General features: G+C 39.6%; 1 protein-coding gene across 2 annotated transcripts in view; it reads right to left on the bottom strand.

The window, feature by feature from the left end:
* The window catches only part of TBC1D4 (TBC1 domain family member 4), a 222,129-nt gene that overhangs the window by 56,841 nt on the left and 144,710 nt on the right, over nucleotides 1–20,578 (bottom strand). For both annotated transcript variants that reach the window (XM_027116075.1, XM_027116074.1), the window contains exons 4-8: nucleotides 19,000–19,104; nucleotides 11,376–11,508; nucleotides 6,507–6,598; nucleotides 6,114–6,224; nucleotides 453–572 (exon numbers count right to left, since the gene is read on the bottom strand). In XM_027116075.1, coding sequence (XP_026971876.1) covers nucleotides 453–572; nucleotides 6,114–6,224; nucleotides 6,507–6,598; nucleotides 11,376–11,508; nucleotides 19,000–19,104 — 561 coding nt within the window. The remainder of the gene's footprint in view (nucleotides 1–452; nucleotides 573–6,113; nucleotides 6,225–6,506; nucleotides 6,599–11,375; nucleotides 11,509–18,999; nucleotides 19,105–20,578) is intronic.

Here is a 20,578-nt window from a genome sequence, read left to right as displayed (position 1 = left end):
AAGGGGAAAATGAAGAGGAAGAGAAATAATTTTGCTTATTTTTAAACAGAATATATAAATTCACTGAATGGAATACACGCATGTCTGTTAACTTATACTAACTATTTTCAGCATTCCCTATCAGCTCCTAGAAATGAGTGAAAGAAGGGCTTCTTTATAACTTTATGTGGCAAATGATAAAAAGTTCTTAAAGGATTGGCCATCAATATTCTATTATTTCCCCTTTCCTATACATACATCTCAACTGCTCAAATTCAGATATCAGAGGCACCAGAATAAATCTAGATCTGAAAATGAGACTTTTGTTGAGAGATTATTTTAAATAAGTGTTAACTAACTTAAAGTTATCTTAAATTTTTTTTAAAGGAAATGTTCAGTGAGCCAGTTGAGAATGAAGCAGTTAGAAAACACAGACATAATTAATACCTTAAAGAGCCTCAGTTTAATCTTACCCTTGAGAAGATATTTTCCAGGGAGCTAGTTAAGGATCTCTTCGCTTTATTTTTCAGAATGTCAAGTTTGAACCTTCCACTGCTCGTCGCATTTTCTGGGATTGTACTATTTGAAATAGTCTATGGAAAGAAAAACATACATTTTAGGTTGGAAATACTCAAGGTTAAATGAAGCTTTAAAGACAGGCTTACGGCTAAGCCACTAAAAAGCATGCGAATTCTTCTGTAGCTCTATTAAGAAGTAATAATTTAGGTTCCACATCGTGAGCACACAGATTGTAAGCAAAAGAGATTAATTTTTAATATTGTAAGCAATAAAAAAGACAGAAATAAGATCTTTCCTTTATGTCTTTCCTTTCTGCTAATATATTCCTGCTGCATTTAACAAAAACTAAACTTGAGATGCCCATTTTTACTGCTGTTATTTTGATTAACAGCTATAACCATCCCTTTCCAAGTTACATACTTTATATCCAAATTACCGAGGAAAACACAAAAAATTGGTTTCAAAGAACAAAGCATCTTCTAGTAAAGCTGGATTCTGCTAATGCCTTTGTTATAATTCCATTTTCATTTGTGAGTGGGTCATTTATCTTTTCAATCGACAAGTATTCACTGATAGTACTGAACTGTACGAGAATCTACAATGTGTCCACTATATGAGGTTCTCCAAATATTTTATCTTATATAGAGATAAAAAGCTACTATGTATATTGCATGGTTCTTAGTGCCAGGAAGCTTCCAAGAGAGAAAACTCATCCTTTGCTTGGGGAGGAAATACGTTCACTCGTAGCATTGACACAAAGCAACACATAAGAATCAAATATGGAACCATGGGTTATGGGTCTCAATGGTCAGGAAGAAAAGGATACATGGGATTCAGACAGGCAGAAAAAAGGAGGTGAAGACTTTCCCAACACTGGAGATGGTGCTGGCAAAATCATAAAGGCTGGGATGCTCACGGGACAGGGTGTCAGTACAGGTGTTTGACTAAAACAGAGGGAAGTAGTGGAAAGTGGGAAAGTGAAGCTGGAGATAAAACCTTGAATGGTCTTAAGTGCTGGGTAATTAGGAAGAATCACTGATCACAATTTACAAGCAGAGGGGCATCACTGTGAAACTAATGTTTTGGGAAGATTTATGTGAAAGGACTGTTCAAAAATCACCTAAAGGACTGGGAAATCAGAGACTGGAAGATCAGATTGAAGGCTTCAGGACAGTCTACGCAGGAGGCAATAGAGGTCCATACTGGAGCTGGCTCCACGTGGCCATCTAAGGAGTTACTGATAAAAGAAACATGATCACGATCAAAAAGGAAAGAAAACAATAGAGATGTGAGCTGGACTGGGCTCGGGCTGTGTATAAGGACTGGGTTGACTCATCATTCTAAGGCTTTGAGATGAATGACACAATGAAAATAGGGAAATCGTGTTGGCACTTAGCACAATGCCTGACATAGCAGCTACTCAGTGAATACCAGGTGAATAAATGGAAGGAAGAAAGGAAAAGAGGGAGCAAGGGAGGGAAAGAGAGAGAGGCAGGGAGGAACTTAAGTATACTGACAGGAAAACATACACAATTTGTTAAAATCTCCTCTGTGATCTTGACCGCCCTTCGTCATATAGAAAATGCATATCACTCCTCACATACTGCCTTTGGCCTTCTGGTCAACATGACTATCACCACCAACGACTGATTTAATCAAAGCCATGAACAGATTTTAGTCTTTATGTTTCTTTTTTTTTTTTAACAAGATCTACTTTATTTTTTTTTACATCTTTATTGGATTATAATTGCTTTACAATGGTGTGTTAGTTTCTGCTTTATAACAAAGTCAATCAGTTATACATATACATATGTTCCCATATCTCTTCCCTCTTTCGTCTCCCTCCCTCCCACCCTCCCTATCCCACCCCTCCAGGAGGTCACAAAGCACTGAGCTGATCTCCCTCTGCTATGCGGCTGCTTCCCACTAGCTATCTACCTTACATTTAGTAGTGTATATATGTCCATGCCTCTCTCTCACTTTGTCACAGCTTACCCTTCCCGTTCCCCATATCCTCAAGTCCATTCTCTAGTAGGTCTGTGTCTTTATTCCTGTCTTACCCCTAGGTTCTTCATGACATTTTTTTTTCTTAAATTCCATACATATGTGTTAGCGTACGGTATTTGTCTTTCTCTTTCTGACTTACTTCACTCTGTATGACAGACTCCTTATGTTTCTTGACCTTCCTATGTCATTGGACATTGTTGATCTTCTTGCCTGAACTCTTCTCCTACCTTGGTCATTCACCATAATAAATCTTTCTACCTCATTATTCCCTTTCAGTCTTTATCACTGGCTCCATTTTAATTCACTCATTGCCTGAAATGTGGGTGCTCCTCAGAACACCCTCCTTCGACTTCAAATCTGTGACGAAGTTCATAGTCTTCCACATTTATAATGTCAGCTCAAATTCTATGAGCACCAAATCCATTATTCTAATTAAATCTCACACTTCCAAAATTGAATTCTTATTTCTTATTTCCATCTTTCGCCCCGCTCTTGCCTTCTTTCTGTATTTCCTAGCTATTACATCTAATTCCTCCAAATCTGAAACCTTGAAGTGTCTCCCAGCAAGCCCCTCTCTCTTCCTAAACATATCTATCCAATCAGTCACTAAGTCCTAAGGATCATGCCTCCCAAATTGCTCTTGACTCAGTCCCTCCCTCACATCTCCAGGGCTCCAGTTTACCCTCTCCCTGAGACAAAATACATTTTTCAAGACGGAATCATTCAATCTATTTATGTCCCAGTGTTATCTCTTGTCTGGTACATACTTGTATCTCTGTGCCAATCACACCATATTCCATATTTTAATTCATCTGATTGCATGTTGGTTTCTTCTTACAGTTAGAGCTGTCATTATTCATCTCTGTTGCCTAGTACATAGTATGCACTTGATAAACGAATCACTTCTCACGTATTCTATTACCAAGGTCTCCTAATTTGAGAATGTGACCTCAGTCCTAACACTGTCAACCTCCTTACCCAACCAGCCACACATCTGATCCTCTCACGCTCTTACCTGAAGTCGTTTAGTGACAAAGTCTGATCTAGCACTTAAGGCTATTCATCATCCCACTGCTGCCTAGCCTTCCAGCCTTATTTCCCCATAATTCCCATGCAAACTCTAAAAAAAACAGTATGTCCTTGAAGGGCCTCCAAGCAGTATGTTCACTCATGGTTACAAAGTTACCACTTAACTTTGCACTTAATGTTCCTTTCTTAAAACACAATTCCTTGGGAATGTAAATTGATACATCCACTATGGAGAACAGTATGGAGATTCCTTAAAAAACTAAAAATAGAACTACCATACGACCCAGCAATCCCACTACTAGGCATATACCCTGAGAAAACCATAATTCAAAAAGAGTCATGTACCACAATGTTCATTGCCGCTCTATTTACAATAGCCAGGACATGGAAGCAACCTAAGTGTCCATCGACAGATGAATGGATAAAGAAGATGTGGCACACATATACAATGGAATATTAGCCATAAAAAGAAATGAAATTGAGTTATTTGTAGCAAGGTGGATGGACCTAGAGTCTGTCATACGGAGTGAAGTAAGTCAGAAAGGGAAAAACAAATACCATACGCTAACACATATATATGGACTCTAAAAAAAAAATGGTTCTGAAGAGCCTGGGACAGGACAGGAATAAAGATGCAGATGTAGAGAATGGACTTGAGGACATGGGGAGTGGGAAGGGTAAGCTGGGGTGAAGGGAGAGAGTGGCATGGACATATATACACTACCAAATGTAAAATCGATAGCTAGTGGGAAGCAGCCACATAGCACAGGGAGGTCAACTTGGTGCTTTGTGACCACCTAGAGGGGTGGGATAGGGAGGGTGGAAGGGAGACCCAAGAGGGAAGAGATATGGGGATATGTGTATATGTATATGTATGGCTGATTTACTTTGTTATAAAGCAGAAACTAACACACCATTGTAAAGCAATTTTACTCCAATAAAGATGTTAAAAAAAAACCCACACAATTCTTCAACTGTTCTGATTAGAAAGCTTTATCTCCCCTAAAACTCCAGCTCCACCCCCCACAAAAATCTCTTCCTCTTGAATTCTTTCATTCTTTCCTCTATCCTTACTCTTCATTCCAGCTCCAAAGCAAACATGTAGCTACTTCTGTGTTCACTGAACATTCTTTTAAAAAGCCATATTGTTATACATGTACTACAATGTTCATTGCCGCACAATTTACAATAGCCAGGACATGGAAGCAACCTAAGTGTCCATCGACAGATGAATGGATAAAGAAGATGTGGCACATATAAACAGTGGAATATTACTCAGCCACAAAAATGAATGAAATTGAGTTATTTGTAGTGAGGTGGATGGACCTAGAGTCTGTCATACAGAGTGAAGTAGGTCAGAAAGAGAAAAACAAATAGTAAGCTAATGCACATATAGCTTTTTATTTAAAAAAAAAAAACAGTACTGATGAACCTAGTGGCAGGGCAGGAATAAAGATGCAGACGTAGAGAATGGACTTGAGGATGTGGCAGGGAAGGGGAAGCTGGGACGAAGTGAGAGAGTAGCACTGACATATATACACTACCAAATGTACAAAGGATGGCTAATGGGAAGCTGCTGCATAACACAGGGAGATCAGCTGGATGCTTTGTGAAGACCTAGAGGGGTGGGATGGGGAGGGTGGGAGGGAGGCTCAAGAGGGAGGGGATATGGGGATATATGTATACATATATGATTCACTTTGTTGTACAGCAGAAACTAACACAACATTGTAAAGCAATTATACTTCAATAAAGATATAAAAAAATAAAATAAAATAAAACTAATAGGAATTTTAAAAAGCCATCTTGTTGCCTCTCTTATATGTATCTATTTATGTTTGCATTCCCTTTTGGATAATTTGGGCTCTTCTCTGTAGGCTACGTCATTATTCACGTCTCTTTTGTCACCATTATCACATAGATTGATTCATAGAAAGTCCTCTAGAAGTGCTTGTACAATAAATAATTAAGGAATCACTTATCACACGATATGTGGTTTGTTCTGAATAGAGTGACATTAAGACATAACCTGAATTAGTGTTATCAAGAGGTAAATATGTCATGATTTCTTTAGATGTTGCTGCCAGTGGTCTTGCTTTACCTACATGCAGCTGGGAACACATTCTAAACCACGTGCACAAAAATATCATCCCTTTGTTTGCAGCCAGGGTAGCCGTTTCCATGACATTACTGCTTCTTTGCATGTTTGCTCTTTACCACTCAAGGCTATGTACGTTTTTAATGAAATAAGATGTTCATGTGAATTTGAAATAAAATAATGGATTAATATTACTAAAAATGTATGGTCATTCTAAATCATGAGCATTTATTATTACTGGTTTTCTACCAAAACTCACAATTTTTTTTTACATTTTAAAATCATTACTATTTTATCTCAATGTGCCAATGTTTGCTACAGTTTCCTATAAAACTTCTAAAATGCTGGGGGGAAAAAAGACTATTAGGGCTTAGCCCTAAAGATGAGAAGACAAAGGAAAGAAACTCCTTTTACGTCTTCTGTGGTATTTTGACTGAATATATGAAAAAAACAAAAACAGGTCAACTAGAAAACATCTCACCGATGGGCCTTCCCCAATGTGTATGTGTGTCCTCTGCTTGGCTTCGCACAGCTGCCTCAGATGTAAAATCACAAGTTCGTTTTCCTCCTGGTCATTGACTGCCTTCATCTTCTGTTGAACAGACAGACGGAGAGCACGTTATGGCAACACAGCTTTCACTGTTTAACTTTACCCTCATTTCGTTTTGTCTGTCTGGCAGACAAACGTAAGTAAAGCTAAGCATTTAGCTGCTCTTAGAAACAAAAGTAACAGTGGCATTGTAGTAACTATCCAATAGTGCAGTAGTATATCTATCTTTAACGTCAGAGAGAGAAATGGAAAAAGGAACTCACAGAAACAGGGTCCAATTCTCATTCCTTATACTTTACTTGTGAGGACTATAAATAATGTTACCTGAACGCGTTCAAAGATGTCAGCTTGCTCATTATCTGTGAGGGACGAGAGATGCCTCTGTATTACCAGCTTGGCTCTTGGCGGATAGAGACCTAAGGGAAATGATGGGGATTGGTGTTAAACAGATTCTAGCCACAGAGATCAAAATGTGTATGTATGTGTATATATATATATATTTATATATATATGTATGTGTGTGTATATATATATATATATGTATATATAAAATGCACTGCAGCTTGTCCCTTCACCAGCAGGTTCTGAAGTTAAATCTTTTCAAGGAGATGTGTTCCTGCCTATGACAGACGTTGGAACACTACAATAAAATGATTAAAACAAAATGGAAAACCTCCTCACCAAAATCAATAGCCCTCGTCAGTAATCTTGAAGTCACACTTATTAACAAAAAATGTATACATGATACCAAATCAACAGCATAACCAGATACCATTGAATATACTAACAAACTTAGCCACCCTAGAAACTCATAGGTGAATACTAGCCTTGGCCAAAATCTCTAAGCTTAAAACTTGACATTTAAAAAAGAAAGAATAGCTACTAATATTAAAAAGTAGAGCTAGAGCTTACACAGGAAGCTCTCCCCCTCATACAGGTCTTGGTAATAAAACCAAGGCATCATTAGTTTTTGTTTGTTTGTTTTTGCGGTACACAGGCCTCTCACTGCTGTGGCCTCTCCCGCTGCGGAGCACAGGCTCCGGACACGCTGGCCCAGCGGCCATGGCTCACGGGCCCAGCTGCTCCGCGGCACGCGGGATCCTCCCGGACCGGGGCACGAACCCGTGTCCGCTGCATCAGCAGGCGGACTCCCAACCACTACTCCACCAGGGAAGCCCTTATTAGTTTTTAGTGACATTTTTTAGTGTTACTATTTTCCCAAGAAATTGTTTACCTCTTTATACCATATTATTTATATATCTAGTGTACTTCTGCATATAATTTATATTAAGTCCTTGGGCAAAAATTTTTTCCATGAAAACATTTTTGTTTTTATAAGTTTTTTAAAAAGGGAAATGTAATTCATATTTACAAGGATTCACCGGACCATCCATTTTTAAGGAACAGATCTCCTTTACATAGTTAGGGACCACTTATACTACTGTTACCGTACTTTGATTAGAAAGAGGATATCTAGCCACGTATAGTATTTAATGACTGTTATAGGTAGACTGTACTTTAAAATCCCTAGGAGAGATTCACCTCAAAATATGCATTGTTTTAAAAGAACGAGAATTCATTTCATGATGGTTAGAACGTGTAGAGTGCCACCACTGGGCCTGTTTTAAACCACTGTGCAGAAAGAAGAAAAACTTCTGAAAACTTCTCAGCTCTACCTTTCTTTGTGCAATGTACAATAAAATGCTGTGAAAATCTCTGTGACCACGTACAGAAACACTAAAATTCATTTTGACGGTGTGATGCCACTCACTACCACAATTTATTATTTGCTGGCAAAGTCTCCTTAATAGGTTCCTTAGGCAATATATTAAGAAACTGATTCACATGATCGTTTTTGTTTTGTTTTATGTTGTTTAATATTCCAGCATGTTATTAGCATGTGTAGGAGGATAAAATATTAAAAAGAGGAGAAGTAAAGAGGGTCCTTATTTGAAGTAGGTAACTAAATCTATGGCCCAGGAAGTTTCTTTAGTCCTTTATTTTAGGGGAGGAATTGCAAACAGCTTATTTGCAAATTATGCATGCCCCCTACTCCACCTTGCATCTGATTTGCCTTTCTTCTTCCCCACTGTTGAGTGACTGGTGAGTGAATTAACCGATCCTGAGAGGTAAGTATACTATTTAGCCCTCATGCACGTTATTGTAGGAAAACCCGACTGAGGGTAATTGCTCCACCTCTACGGTGCTCAACATCCCTTTAGTTCCACATTCTGAGGACTGGTCCTTGAGAGATGGTCCCCTTAGACACTGCCTCCTGGATTCACTTTGGTCCCCCAACATGGCTGGTGTTTTTCTTCCTGGTCTAAATGACAAGGCTCCCTTGACATAGGGATAGATGATTAGGACTCAACATGAGCATATGCATCTTTTCCCTTTCTTTTTTTTTTCAGTAGAGAAAGAACTCCTTATTAATGCAGCCAAAGGTATTGACATGTGAGTCAATGACATGAGTAAGTAATATGAGATACAAATATCTAGATACTTCTAAATATCTCTAAATATCTTTCTCACTTTCTCTTCCCGTGAATTTGTGTTGAATCTGAATGTGGTCCTTTTTCCAGCTTTATACTTTGTGCTTAAGCCTAACACAAGTTTAGAATTCACACTGTTATCTTACCCAGATGAAAACAACTCTTTGGGAAACACTGATGCCAAGGCTTCAAGACAGCTTGGTCCTGAAAATCCTGGCTTTCTGATATTCTTTCAGAGAGAACATCAAGTTGCTTTGGAAACAGATGGAACAAGTTCAAATCCCAGTTCTGCCCCTCCTAAGCGATAAGGATGTGGCCCTTATTACCCACTGTGTGTCTCGGCGCCTGTTTCCTCATCAGTAAAATGAGGATTCAAAACACCACCCATCTTGTGGGATTTCAGTATGGATTAAGTGGGCTAATATATGGAAAACACAACAGGGCCAAGACACAGTAAGTCTTATGGGAGCATCTGCATTATTGCTATTCCTTTCATTCTTACTATCAGAACACTGCCCTATCTTATGGCTCTCTTCGCCCGATGTCAAAGGCAAGGGTAAAACAATCATATCAGAAGGTGTTATCTAAGGCCTTAGGAAAAGAAGCCCGTGTGAATCTTTTCCAGTTCACATGAACCCTTCATTTGCTCCCTTCAGATATATGCATACCTTGAAGCTAGGGAACCTTAAGTTTCACTCCCTTCATGATCTTGGAAGAGACCCTACTATTTCTGGATGTATAATGTGTATTATTTCTTTTTTTTTTCAATTAACTTATTTTATTTATTTATTTTTGGCTGCATCGGGTCTTTGTTGCTGCGTGCAGGCTTTCTCTAGTTGTAGAGAGCATGGGCTACTCTTCGTTGTGGTGCGCAGGCCTCTCATTGCGGTGGCTTCTCTTGTTGCGGAGCATGGGTTCTAGGCACGCGGGCTTCAGTAGTTGTGGCACGTGGGCTCAGCAGTTGTGGCTCGTGGGCTCTAGAGCGCAGGCTCAGTAGTTGTGGTGCACGGGCTTAGTTGCTCTACGGCATGTAGGATCTTCTGGGAACAGGGTTCGAACCCGTGTCCCCTGCACTGGCAGGCAGATTCTTAAGCATTGCGCCACCAGGGAAGCCCCTGTATTGTCTGTCTTTACAAAGGTCTCTAAAACTATAAATTTTTTTTCAGAGGAGTGTTTTTTAATATGATTTGTGTAATTTTCTACTGGTGCTTTTATCTTTTTCTTATAGATAATAACAGTCTTTACAAATTCTGAACAGCAATCTGCTGTTTGTTACTCAAACAGCATTTGTTACTGATCATTTAACTTCCAAGTAAGCAGTTGTTGTTGTGTAAAAATATTAAGATTTTATGAAGTCAAATCTGTCAATGTCTTCTTTTGGTAGTTTCTGCATTTCTGTGTCTTAATAAAGGCTTTCTTGTTTAGGGACAAAATAATATTTTTACTTTCTTTGAACGATTTTAGCATCTTGTTTGTTTGCATTGAGGACTTTGATCCACCTAGAATGTATTTTGAGTAGGATAAGTGGAAGGAATCTTTGTCTCTTTGGATAGCAAATTGATCCAACGCCATTTCCTGAATCACTCAGCCTTTCCTCCTCAGATTTATAATATTCTCTTCACCATACACCAAAGAATGTTCCATTTTTGTAAAGTTTCCATGTATATTTGAAAATAAGGTGCATTCTGTAAAATTATAGTTATAAATTTTAAAATTTTGAGTATTACATTTAAATAGTGCTTGTTCACACAGTTGAGTGGATGTTCAATAAATACGGCTGTCCATCATCACTTTTCCCATGTGCCTATGATTCTCCTGCCTACTGAACAGATATCTCCATTTGCACTGACAGTGGCTCGTCCATTCTCTGCTTTGTTCTGGAGTCCACACTCTCCCCATCGACTCCAACACCTATCGTACTGATTGCATTTACGTGCTCACAAGCCTGTCTCCCACTCTAGACTCTAAGCTTCCTGAAGGCATGGTCCACATCGCAACCATCTCCGCATCCCCAGTGCCAAGCACACTGCCTGGCACGTGCTAGATGCTTAACAAGTGTTTATCAAATGGTGTGTCTTCTCTGGCACAGTAGTTTTCAACCATTTTTATTAGTAAGAGACAAGGAGAAGAAAGGGAAACTGAGTCAGGGTCACCTCTTCCTCATGCTCTTCTCCCTCCTCAAAACACATTTTTTAAAAAAACTTGCTTTATGACATCATGTCTATTATCTGTGTGATTTTCAAACGACCCTGAAAAGCCAAGCAAGTTTCATTCTTGTTCTAAACCTTTAGGAAAAAGAGAACACATCATCGAGTGAGAAAGGAAAAAAAAAAAAAGACTTAAACAGTAGATATTCTGGGATGGTTTTGCCTCTCTTCATTCATTCAACAAATATTTGGTCAGTTCCCACTTTGCACATAGCAGAGTCTTAGGAACTGTGGGAAATGCAAGCTCCTCCCTTGAGTCTGCCTTCGGAAAAAAAGTAAGAAAGAAAAAAGAAAGAGGAAAAAAAGCCAAGCACCTAGGAGAGACTGACAGCACAAATTTGACTAGACATGAGAAATGATTCTTGGGGTTCTCGGTTCACCTCAAAACAAAGAAGCATTCAATGACAGTAGCGACTTTCTCACTTCCCCAATGCCAAAGCAAACTTGTCTTTGCCAAGCAAACTCGTCTTTGCCAAGGCCAACTTATACTGTACCTTCAATCCTTTCACAGAGCTTATGCAAAGAGTGCATAGGGCAGGCCTCGCACAGCTTAATCTGGGTCTTGGCACTCTGCAGGGCAGCAGCCGTGCTGAAAGCCTGTTTCAGAGTCAGCATTACCTCATCAACCTACAAGAAGAAACAAAATCCAGGTCTATAAAAGTTTGCTTTCATGGTAACACATTAAAAGCCCAACAGCAATGTGAGACTTTGTTGATGCTGACTAAATATTAATAATGGAATTTTGGTGACCACAGAGCTGGTAGTGAGAAAATAATGTCTCAAAGTTAGACCTTCAATTAATTATACATAAAATTGAAAACTGGATGAAATAAGACCATTTTAATGTGCATAATACTGATCTGTTACTTGAATGCCATTTTTGAATCCCACTCAGTGCTATGCTATCACAGTTAAGTGACAATCAGGTATTTGTTTTTTTTCAAATTTTATTGGATTATAGTTGATTTACAATGTTGTGTTAGTTTCAGGTATACAGCAAAGTGATTCAGTTATACATATACATATATTCATTCTTTATCAGATTCTTTCCTCATATAGGTATCACAGAATAGAGTTCCCTGTGCTATACAGTAGGTCATTGTTGGTTATCTCAGGTCTTTGTTTAATTAAAATACTTTATCAGATAAAGATTTCTTTGGAAGTTTTGTCTGCAATACATAGGGAGCAACAAAATAGGATTAACAAATCACTTGTGTTAATAGGTATCTTATGATAATGATCCTTTTGGATCATTTTTAGTGCAACAACAAGCGAACATGTGTTTAACCAAAGTTCTAGGGGGAAATGAGCCCAATAAATAACGTTGGGGGAATTCTATGAAGACTGCTGGTCTTTTCTCTATGGCTTCTATTTATTATCATTTGGCTTCTGATTTGTGACACTAAGAAGTTCTGCAGTCATGCTGTCTAATAGCTGGGTCTCAGCCCTACGCCAGCAGCTTGAGAACTGCCAGGTAGTTTCTTCCTTGCTCTTCCAGTGACTCAGTCAAGAAGTTGGAATCTAGCATTCTGGTTTCCTGGTTGCTTCTTTGAGGTCAACTAATAGCTCATCCTCCAGGCATTGTCAAGCCGACTTCAGGCCAGGTCTCCTCCTCTGTGGCACAATCATCAGTGTAAAGTGTGGCTTTCTCACCCACTGTACAATTGAGACCAAAGTCTAAAACCTGCATGGGGAGCTATGAAGTACCAGGGCCTCATCCAAACTAGCTCTGATATTCAAAACCATTTACCATGCTTCATAAACCATGTTTTGTTTTGTTCTGGTTTTATTGCGGTAACATTGTTTTATGACATTAAATAAGTTTCACGGGTGCAACATTTAATTCAACTTCTGTGTACATTACAGTTGTGCTCACCACCAAAAGTCTTGTTTCCATCTGTCACCATACAATTGACCCCCTTTACTCATTTTGCTCTCCCTCCCACCCCCGGCCCCTCTGGTAACCACCGATCTGTTTTCTGCAACTATGTGCTTGTTTTTGTTTTTTGTACTCTGCATATGAGTGAAATCATACCGTATTTGTCTTTCTCTAACTTATTTCAGGTATCATAATACCCTCAAGGTCCAACCATGTTGTCATAAATGGCAAGATTTCATCTTTTTTGTGGCTGAAAAATATTCCATTGTGTGTGTATATACATATCACATCTTCTTTATCCATTAATCTGTTGGTGGGCTCTTAGGCTGTTACCATATCTTGGCTATTATAAATAATGCTGCAATGAACATGGGGGTGCACATAACTTTTCAAATTAGTGTTTTTATTCTCTTTAGATAAATACCCAGAAGTGGAACTGCTGGATCACCTGGCAGTTCTATTCTTAATTTTTTGAGGAACCTCCATACTGTTTTCCATAGTGGCAGCACCAATGCACATTCAAACCAACACAGATGGCCAACAGGAACATGAAAAGGTGCTCAAATTCACTAATTATTAGGGAAATGCAAAACCACAGGGAGATATCACCTCACATGTGTTAGAATGGTCATTACCAAAAAGACAAGAAACAACAAGTGTTGGAGAGGATGTGGAGGAAAAAGAACCCTCACACACATAACCCATTTTTAAAAAGACTCTTTAGGGCTTCCCTGGTGGCGCAGTGGTCAAGAACCTGCCTGCCAATGCAGGGGACATGGGTTCGAACCCTGTTCCCAGAAGATCCTACATGCCGCAGAGCAGCTAAACCCGTGCGCCACAACTACTGAGCCTGCGCTCTAGAACCCAGGAGCCACGACTACTGAGCCTGTGTGCCACAACTACTGAAGCCCGTGCTCCTAGAGCCCGTGCTCCGCAACAAGAGAAGCCACCGCAATGAGAAGCCTGCGCACCGCAACCAAGAGTAGCCCCTGCTCACTGCAACTAGAGAAAGCCCGCGCACCGCAACGAAGACCCAGTGCAGCCAAAAAATAAATAAATAAAATAATTTTTTTTTTAATTTTAAAAATAAGAAGACTCTTTATCCCCTTCTATTATGGCCTGGTTTAAGAAAAAGCTCCCATTTAAAGGATTCAATCTACTTCTGCATTTGAATGCCTGAAGAACCTGGAATAAAAAGAAACTCTATTCATCTGATATTACTAAAAGGAGAGTTCAAGCACCAAGCAGCCACTATATAACCATCTTTTTAAAAGGCTTATAAATAATTTCACAACATTCCATGCACAAAAAATGAATTATTCACAATCTGTTCTTTTATAACATAATTAAAAAAAAAGAATTCTAATTCTTAAAAATAAAAGCACGGGCTTCCCTGGTGGCGCAGTGGTTGAGAGTCCGCCTGCCGATGCAGGGGACGCGGGTTCGTGCCCCAGTACGGGAAGATCCCACGTGCCGCGGAGCGGCTGGGCCCGTGAGCCATGGCCGCTGAGCCTGCGCGTCCGGGGCCTGTGCTCCGCAGCGGGAGAGACCACAACAGTGAGAGGCCCGCGTACAGCAAAAATAAAAAATAAAAGCACTACATGCTTTAATGCCTTTGCATTTTCATTTCATTTGCCTTGTGATGTATTCAAAAGCAATTTCAATCACTTATGAAGATGTTTATTTCTGTTTTCTTGTTTCTCATTTATTTAAGGCACTGAAGGGGTCAGTCATCTGCTTAGCTTTCATGTAGGTTTATTATTTGCTATTTGGTAATACTGTGTTGCAAAAGGTCCCCAATGGATATATTGAACTTTCATATTTTCTTATCTATTTCTAGATGAACCAAGAGATCATTTCAATGGTGACTGAAATGTGGCTACCAATTTCTCCTAGCCATAAATATTACTAAAAACTTTATTCGACTTCTAAAATTTTAAATGTTTTACTTTTTTTTAATCTACCACTTTTTCCAGACGGCCTATAAATTCTCATATGGAATCAGAGCAACTAAAAGTTAAATTAGCATACTATGAATAACTTAATTGTTTTAGTTTAGATACAGCAACAACAACAAAATCCTAGGCAGTGTTAAAAAGTTAAAAGTAAAGGAATGGTTAAAGATGAATCAATCATATGGAACCAAAAAGAAAGTATTCTTAGTGTGACCATCAGGCAAAATTAAATTTCCAGAGGAAATTATAAGATGGAACAAAGAAAGCCAATTTGTGACATTAAGGTGAAAATCCATAATGAAGATAATGCTCATAAACATTTATATACCACACTTAGGTGTTTTATAGCGTTTTAGAATAAGAATCACAGAATGTGTAAGGATGGAGAGGGGGAAGGGTAAGCCGGGACGAAGTGAGAGATTGGCATGGACATGTATACGCTACCAAATGTAACAGCAGCGACATAGCACAGGGAGATCAGCTCGGTGCTTTGTGACCACCGAGAGGGGTGGGATAGGGAGGGTGGGAGGGAGACGCAAGAGGGAGGGGATATGGGGTATATGTATATGTATAGCTGATTCACTTTGTTATAAAGCAGAAACTAACACACCATTGTAAAACAATTATACTCCAATAAAGATGTTAAAAAAAAAAAAGATTACCTAGTCTAATTCTCTGGAAAACTCTACACTCTTAACCCCATACAAATCCTGGGTCTCGGTACCCTGGGTTTTTGGGGGTTTTGTTTCGATTTGTTTTGTTGGTTATACTTTCCCTGGATACTGTTGTGTGCATCTGTGGAGTTCCACTTTGTCTATGAATAGTAGTCACTTCCATTTTTTTTCACACCTTTTAAATCACTTTTGGAGAAAGCAGAAATGATATGTTCCAGAAATCTCAAGGGTTGGTCAAACAAGTTTAAACCACCTGCCTTGGGATATTTTACAAAAGAGGGAAGGAAGGAAGGGAGGGAGGGACAAAGGGAGGGAGGGAGGGAGGTGCACAGAGCATCCAAACCTTGCACTGTAACCCTCCAGGGCCCATCAGAACTCTATTCTATACTGCTTATCAATTCATAGCAATTGCTACAAAGAAGCAACAGAAAATGCTAGCTATATATTTTTTGCACTCAGAGAAGACAAATCAGCATGTGCGGTTTTGCAATATTTTGTCTTTCACAACAGCCAAGCCACATCAATCGTAATACTGCTTAGACCTGTAATATTTGACCGTTTGTTTTACTCTAACGTCAGCTGCATGAGCCACCCTCCTTTATACAGGAAGTGTACATTTAATTTTTCCTCTATCTTGCAGTTCTGATGCCTCACCGTTCATTTAAGGTGCTTACAGATAAAAGTAGAGTAAACAGGATTTCAAAGATTCCAGCATAGGCCCATTCTTAAGAATAATGATGCCAAAATAAGATTCTCAGGCAGCTTCAATGTAATATGAAGACATTCTCAGCCAGTGTAGTCTGTTGCCTTAGTCACAGAGCTTCTTAAGGTGGAAAAATGCAGCGTGTTCCCAGACTTTCTACTCTGACTCCGTTTCGAAAACTCATTCTACACGCATGAGGGTAAAATGAAAAGACTAAAAAATACAAACCAAACAAAACTTTTGAAAGAGATTGGAAATCAGAAGGTTTTACAGTTTTCCTCTTGGTGTCGGTTATCCAGTAATCAGAGATTAACCAGCACCTAGAAAATGACTGCCTGAAGTTCTGAGTAACACACTCCATCACTCAAAATACACTTAACAAGCAAGCCCTGCTATCCTAGAAACTACTGGTGAATACAACAACCATAAGGACAGTCCTAACCTTGTAGGATTCACAGTCCAGTGGAGTAGAAAGTTATGTGAACAAATAAATAAGATAAGGGATTTGCAGGAACTGCCGGAGATCTATGAATAAGATGTGCTGACAGCACTGACAACAGAACAACCAAAGGACTCAATTCCTGAGAAAGGGCGTTAGAAAAGGCTTCCCTAGGAGGTGACCTTTTAACAGGATCCTAAAAAATACACAGTAGCAAAGACGGAGAAGGGGATTAAAGTCACAGCAAAGCCAAGCCAGGCCTGCTTCCCATCCAATGAAGCAGCCGGAAAGAGAACACGAAAACAGATAGAGACATACACAATCTCTTTGTATAGCAGCCAGGTGGACCCTTGAGGCTGGCACGATCAAATCCCCCACCTGACCGTATGAAAGCAGCAAGCCCTGGCTCTGGTCTCCACTGACTGGCAGACCCCTCACTGCATGCAGCCAACAGTGACCTCAGAACTTCAGAGGCATTTCTGTGAGCCCCGCCTCTCATGTACTTCCTTCATCTCATGTGTCCTGTGCACGAACCATCTGCTGCTTCAGTAGCAAGCCAAATAAAAGCAACATCACACCAGTCATCACAGCAGCTTCTGCAGTCTGGCCTGGAGACAGCTGAGGACACGGAATAGCACGTGTGAGGACACAGTCATGAAAGGGCAAGCTTTCTGGTGAACGCTGGAGAAGAATGAGGAAGCCCCTTCTGCCACACTAGACAATCTAGATTTTGTCCGTTAATAAGGAGGCATAAGCTGGCCCCTAGTGAGAGAATTTGGTGAGAAAAAATATATATATAGCATAAGGTAGTAAGTGGATAGATGACAGATTAAACCAGTGGCAGGGAGACTAGTTAGGACACTAATGCAATAGTCTTAGTAAAGGAGATGAATGCCCAGACTTAATTCCAAACAGAGGGGAAAAGGAAGAGAGATGGATATAAGGGACATTTCTACCTTTGAGTTTATAGGATTTGGTGAACAAGTGGATCTCGATGGTGCAGGAGAACGCATTATGGTTTCTAAATGGAAAGTTGCGTAAATGGAACTGCCAAAACAATAAAATACGGGATATACAACAGGTTTTGCAAAGGTTGGAGAGCAAGGATCTGCAACGTGGTGGAAGAATCAGCCTTAGACAGGAGGACGGACAGAGGAGGGAAGGAGGAGAGGAGAGCTGGGCAGGGGATGGGTGAGGAGAGGGGCAAGATTACCTGACATTCTCATTTTCTACCCAACTCTTGGTTGGCATTTTCCAGGGTTGTGTCCTTGGTTCTCTTTGGCCTTCTCTCTTTTCCTTCCCCCTGGGTGCTCATCCAGCCCCATGCCTTCAACTATTCTTTACATAACAACTCTCAAACTTCTATCCCGAGCCCTGAACTGAACCTATAATACAGTGGTCACCTGGATATCAACAGGTGGATTTTTCACTGGTATGGCTAACTATCTAGAGTGAGAACAAAACTCAAATGGATCTCTCTTGAGTAAGAAACTTAGCGATAGAGTGCTATATTCCCTAGTCAGAAAGTGTCTTTGTACCAATTCATTCCCATTTCTTCATTACTTCTTCATTATTCCTCAACTCTGTGTCCACACTGGGAATGTGGAAGGCAAGAGTTAGCAGGAAGGAAGGCAACGTGCATACAGAAAATGAGGAGAATGCTGCCCGGCTTACTCTGTATGTCTAAGTGGTGTGTGTTTCCCTGGGGAAAATCATTGTGGGAGGATTTTATGTCTGAGCAAATGCTCTGCTTCAAAGAATGGTAATGCATATATCTAAAGGTTTGTGTTAAAATGGTTAGGAGAGATAACACAAGTGGAAGAATATGGAAAACGTTTTAGGGGAAAACATCAACATATTTTTATTCACTCAGATCTATTTCCAACTTTGCCTTACATATTTCTCCTTAAACTCTAACTGCTCCCATTTAAGGGTCGGGGGGAGGGATAGGAGCGGTGCAAAGTAAAATTGACTTCTAAATTCCAAAGAAAGAAATTGAAGGCTAAAATGCGACCATAAAGAAAGTATTTTTAAAATGAGGACAGGGGCTGATGGAATAAAAAGGAAAAAACAAAACCGTTCTCTACCCTGAGGAAATAAGCATTATCTACTCTGAGATGTTATAGCAGTTGAGAGAATCAGAGGTCTTCCCTATCTTCTTACATGAGCAATGGAAAGAGTAACAGCTCTTCTCCTGTTATTAGGCTTTTCCTACCTTTTAAAAATACTCCTGGTAACATTTCCAGATTTGTTAAACTCAAGAAAATCACCTAGGCTTAAAAATTACCAGGACAAGTTGTTTTTGTTTTTCTGTTGTGGTGCTGTTTCAAAGGGCAGAAACCTATTTCTAGACGCGCTCTTCTTTTTCGACGGATGGCCGTTCTGCGAGGCTTGGGTTCATCAGAGACGACTCTCCCATCAGCCGGAGGTGTGGGCAGGAGCCCGTGGGCAGCAGTCACCCCACTTACCAGAGATTCGCTGGCACACTGGAACACGTAACAGATATACTGGCTCAGCCCGGGCTCCGACAACTCCCGACAGATAAAGCCAAAGTGATCAACATGCTTTATACCCTAGAGAAGGAAGAAGGGCAGTGTTTATGGGATTATGTCCTTTTAACCAACACTATAGAAATAGTTCTGTGCTTTCACACTTCAATGAATTTCTCCTTCACAGTACTGTGACAGGGGACATAATGCCAGAGCAAACTTATTCGGTGGTCTTTTGATACATAAAAAAGGGTGAGACCAGCTCAGAGTTTTTTTTGTTTCTGGCAAACACTCTGTGACTCAGGGCCACAAGAGGAAAAATATGATGGCATGACCCACTGTCTCTTGTAATAAAAACCGCTACTCAGTGTTTGCAAGTAATGGAGTTTTCAATTTATTGGTCATGTTTGAACGGGCAGTCTGATGATTCATTATAAACGCTGTTCTTGTTTATATGAGGCTAAGAATCATTAAAACTGACAATACTCTAATTAAATGGCATGCCATTCCCTAAAGCATGCATTAAAAATACCAGAATGTTTGTCTATTGATAGACATTCAAGGAGCCACAAGTGTTAGAAGATGAATACATTAAAGAAATTATTGCAGATGTCAACTAGCCAGATTCACAAATCTGTACTTCCTGAACACAGGCTAAATAACCTCAGCTACACTTAATACAAAATTCTGAATCATCTGAGAATTTCGATCGCCCTGAATACATACACACCAATTAGTAGACAGCACCTTGTTATTTTAACAGAAAGCACAGTACTTTGAAAAGCCATGAAGACAAAAAATTTGAAGTTGTCCTGCAATCACCTGAATCCCAGAGAAAGGAAAACAGACTTTGGAATCAGACAGATTTGTGCTTCAGTCTTCGTTCAATCAATCTACCAGGTATGAGATATTGTGCTGTGTTGCTAAAAAGTATCTCTGAGGTTCCATTTCTCATCATAAAATAATAGTAATGGTACCTATTCTAAGAAATTTTTCAGATTTAGAACTAAGAAATATCTTAGTTCCTGGCATGTTTGGTAAACAGTAACCACTATTCTTGTAATAATAAGCTCAACCTACCCAATGGCTATGGAAAAAGGAAATCAACTCCGATAAAAAGTAAAAAAGTCAGTAAGGAGGAGCGAGGTTACAATCCATGAGGTGAAAGTAAATTCCATCTGATACAACTCATTCGTGATTAAAGAATATCTTTTACTAGCTTGGTACTAAATGGGAAAAAGGCACAGGACCTCATTAGCTCAGCAAGTTTTCGGGCAGTGGTAATGTTTCCAGTAAAGAAAACCATTCCCTTATTCCTCATGCTTGCCAGGGAAACAGCCCTACCGATTTTGAAGAAAGAAACATTTGTAGGTGTGCATGTGTTAAAAAGCACTCCTGTTCCCAAATGTGGCCACCCTCTATCAGTACAATTCTGTGGAAAGAAATAACAGGAGTTGGGCCACTCAGTGAGAAGCAGAAAGTTAACCTGACAATTATTCTGATCAAAGGCCTTTGCACAAATTTTCCTCATATTTTTGTTTGATTCTTCTTCTGAATT

The sequence above is a fragment of the Aethalodelphis obliquidens genome, unplaced genomic scaffold, assembly GCF_003676395.1.
Source record: "Aethalodelphis obliquidens isolate GAN/ISIS:26980383/991018 unplaced genomic scaffold, ASM367639v1 scaffold15, whole genome shotgun sequence".
In the NCBI taxonomy this organism is placed as follows: domain Eukaryota; kingdom Metazoa; phylum Chordata; class Mammalia; order Artiodactyla; family Delphinidae; genus Aethalodelphis; species Aethalodelphis obliquidens.
Note: the sequence above shows the minus strand (reverse complement) of the source record. Positions and strands in the feature narration are given on the sequence as shown.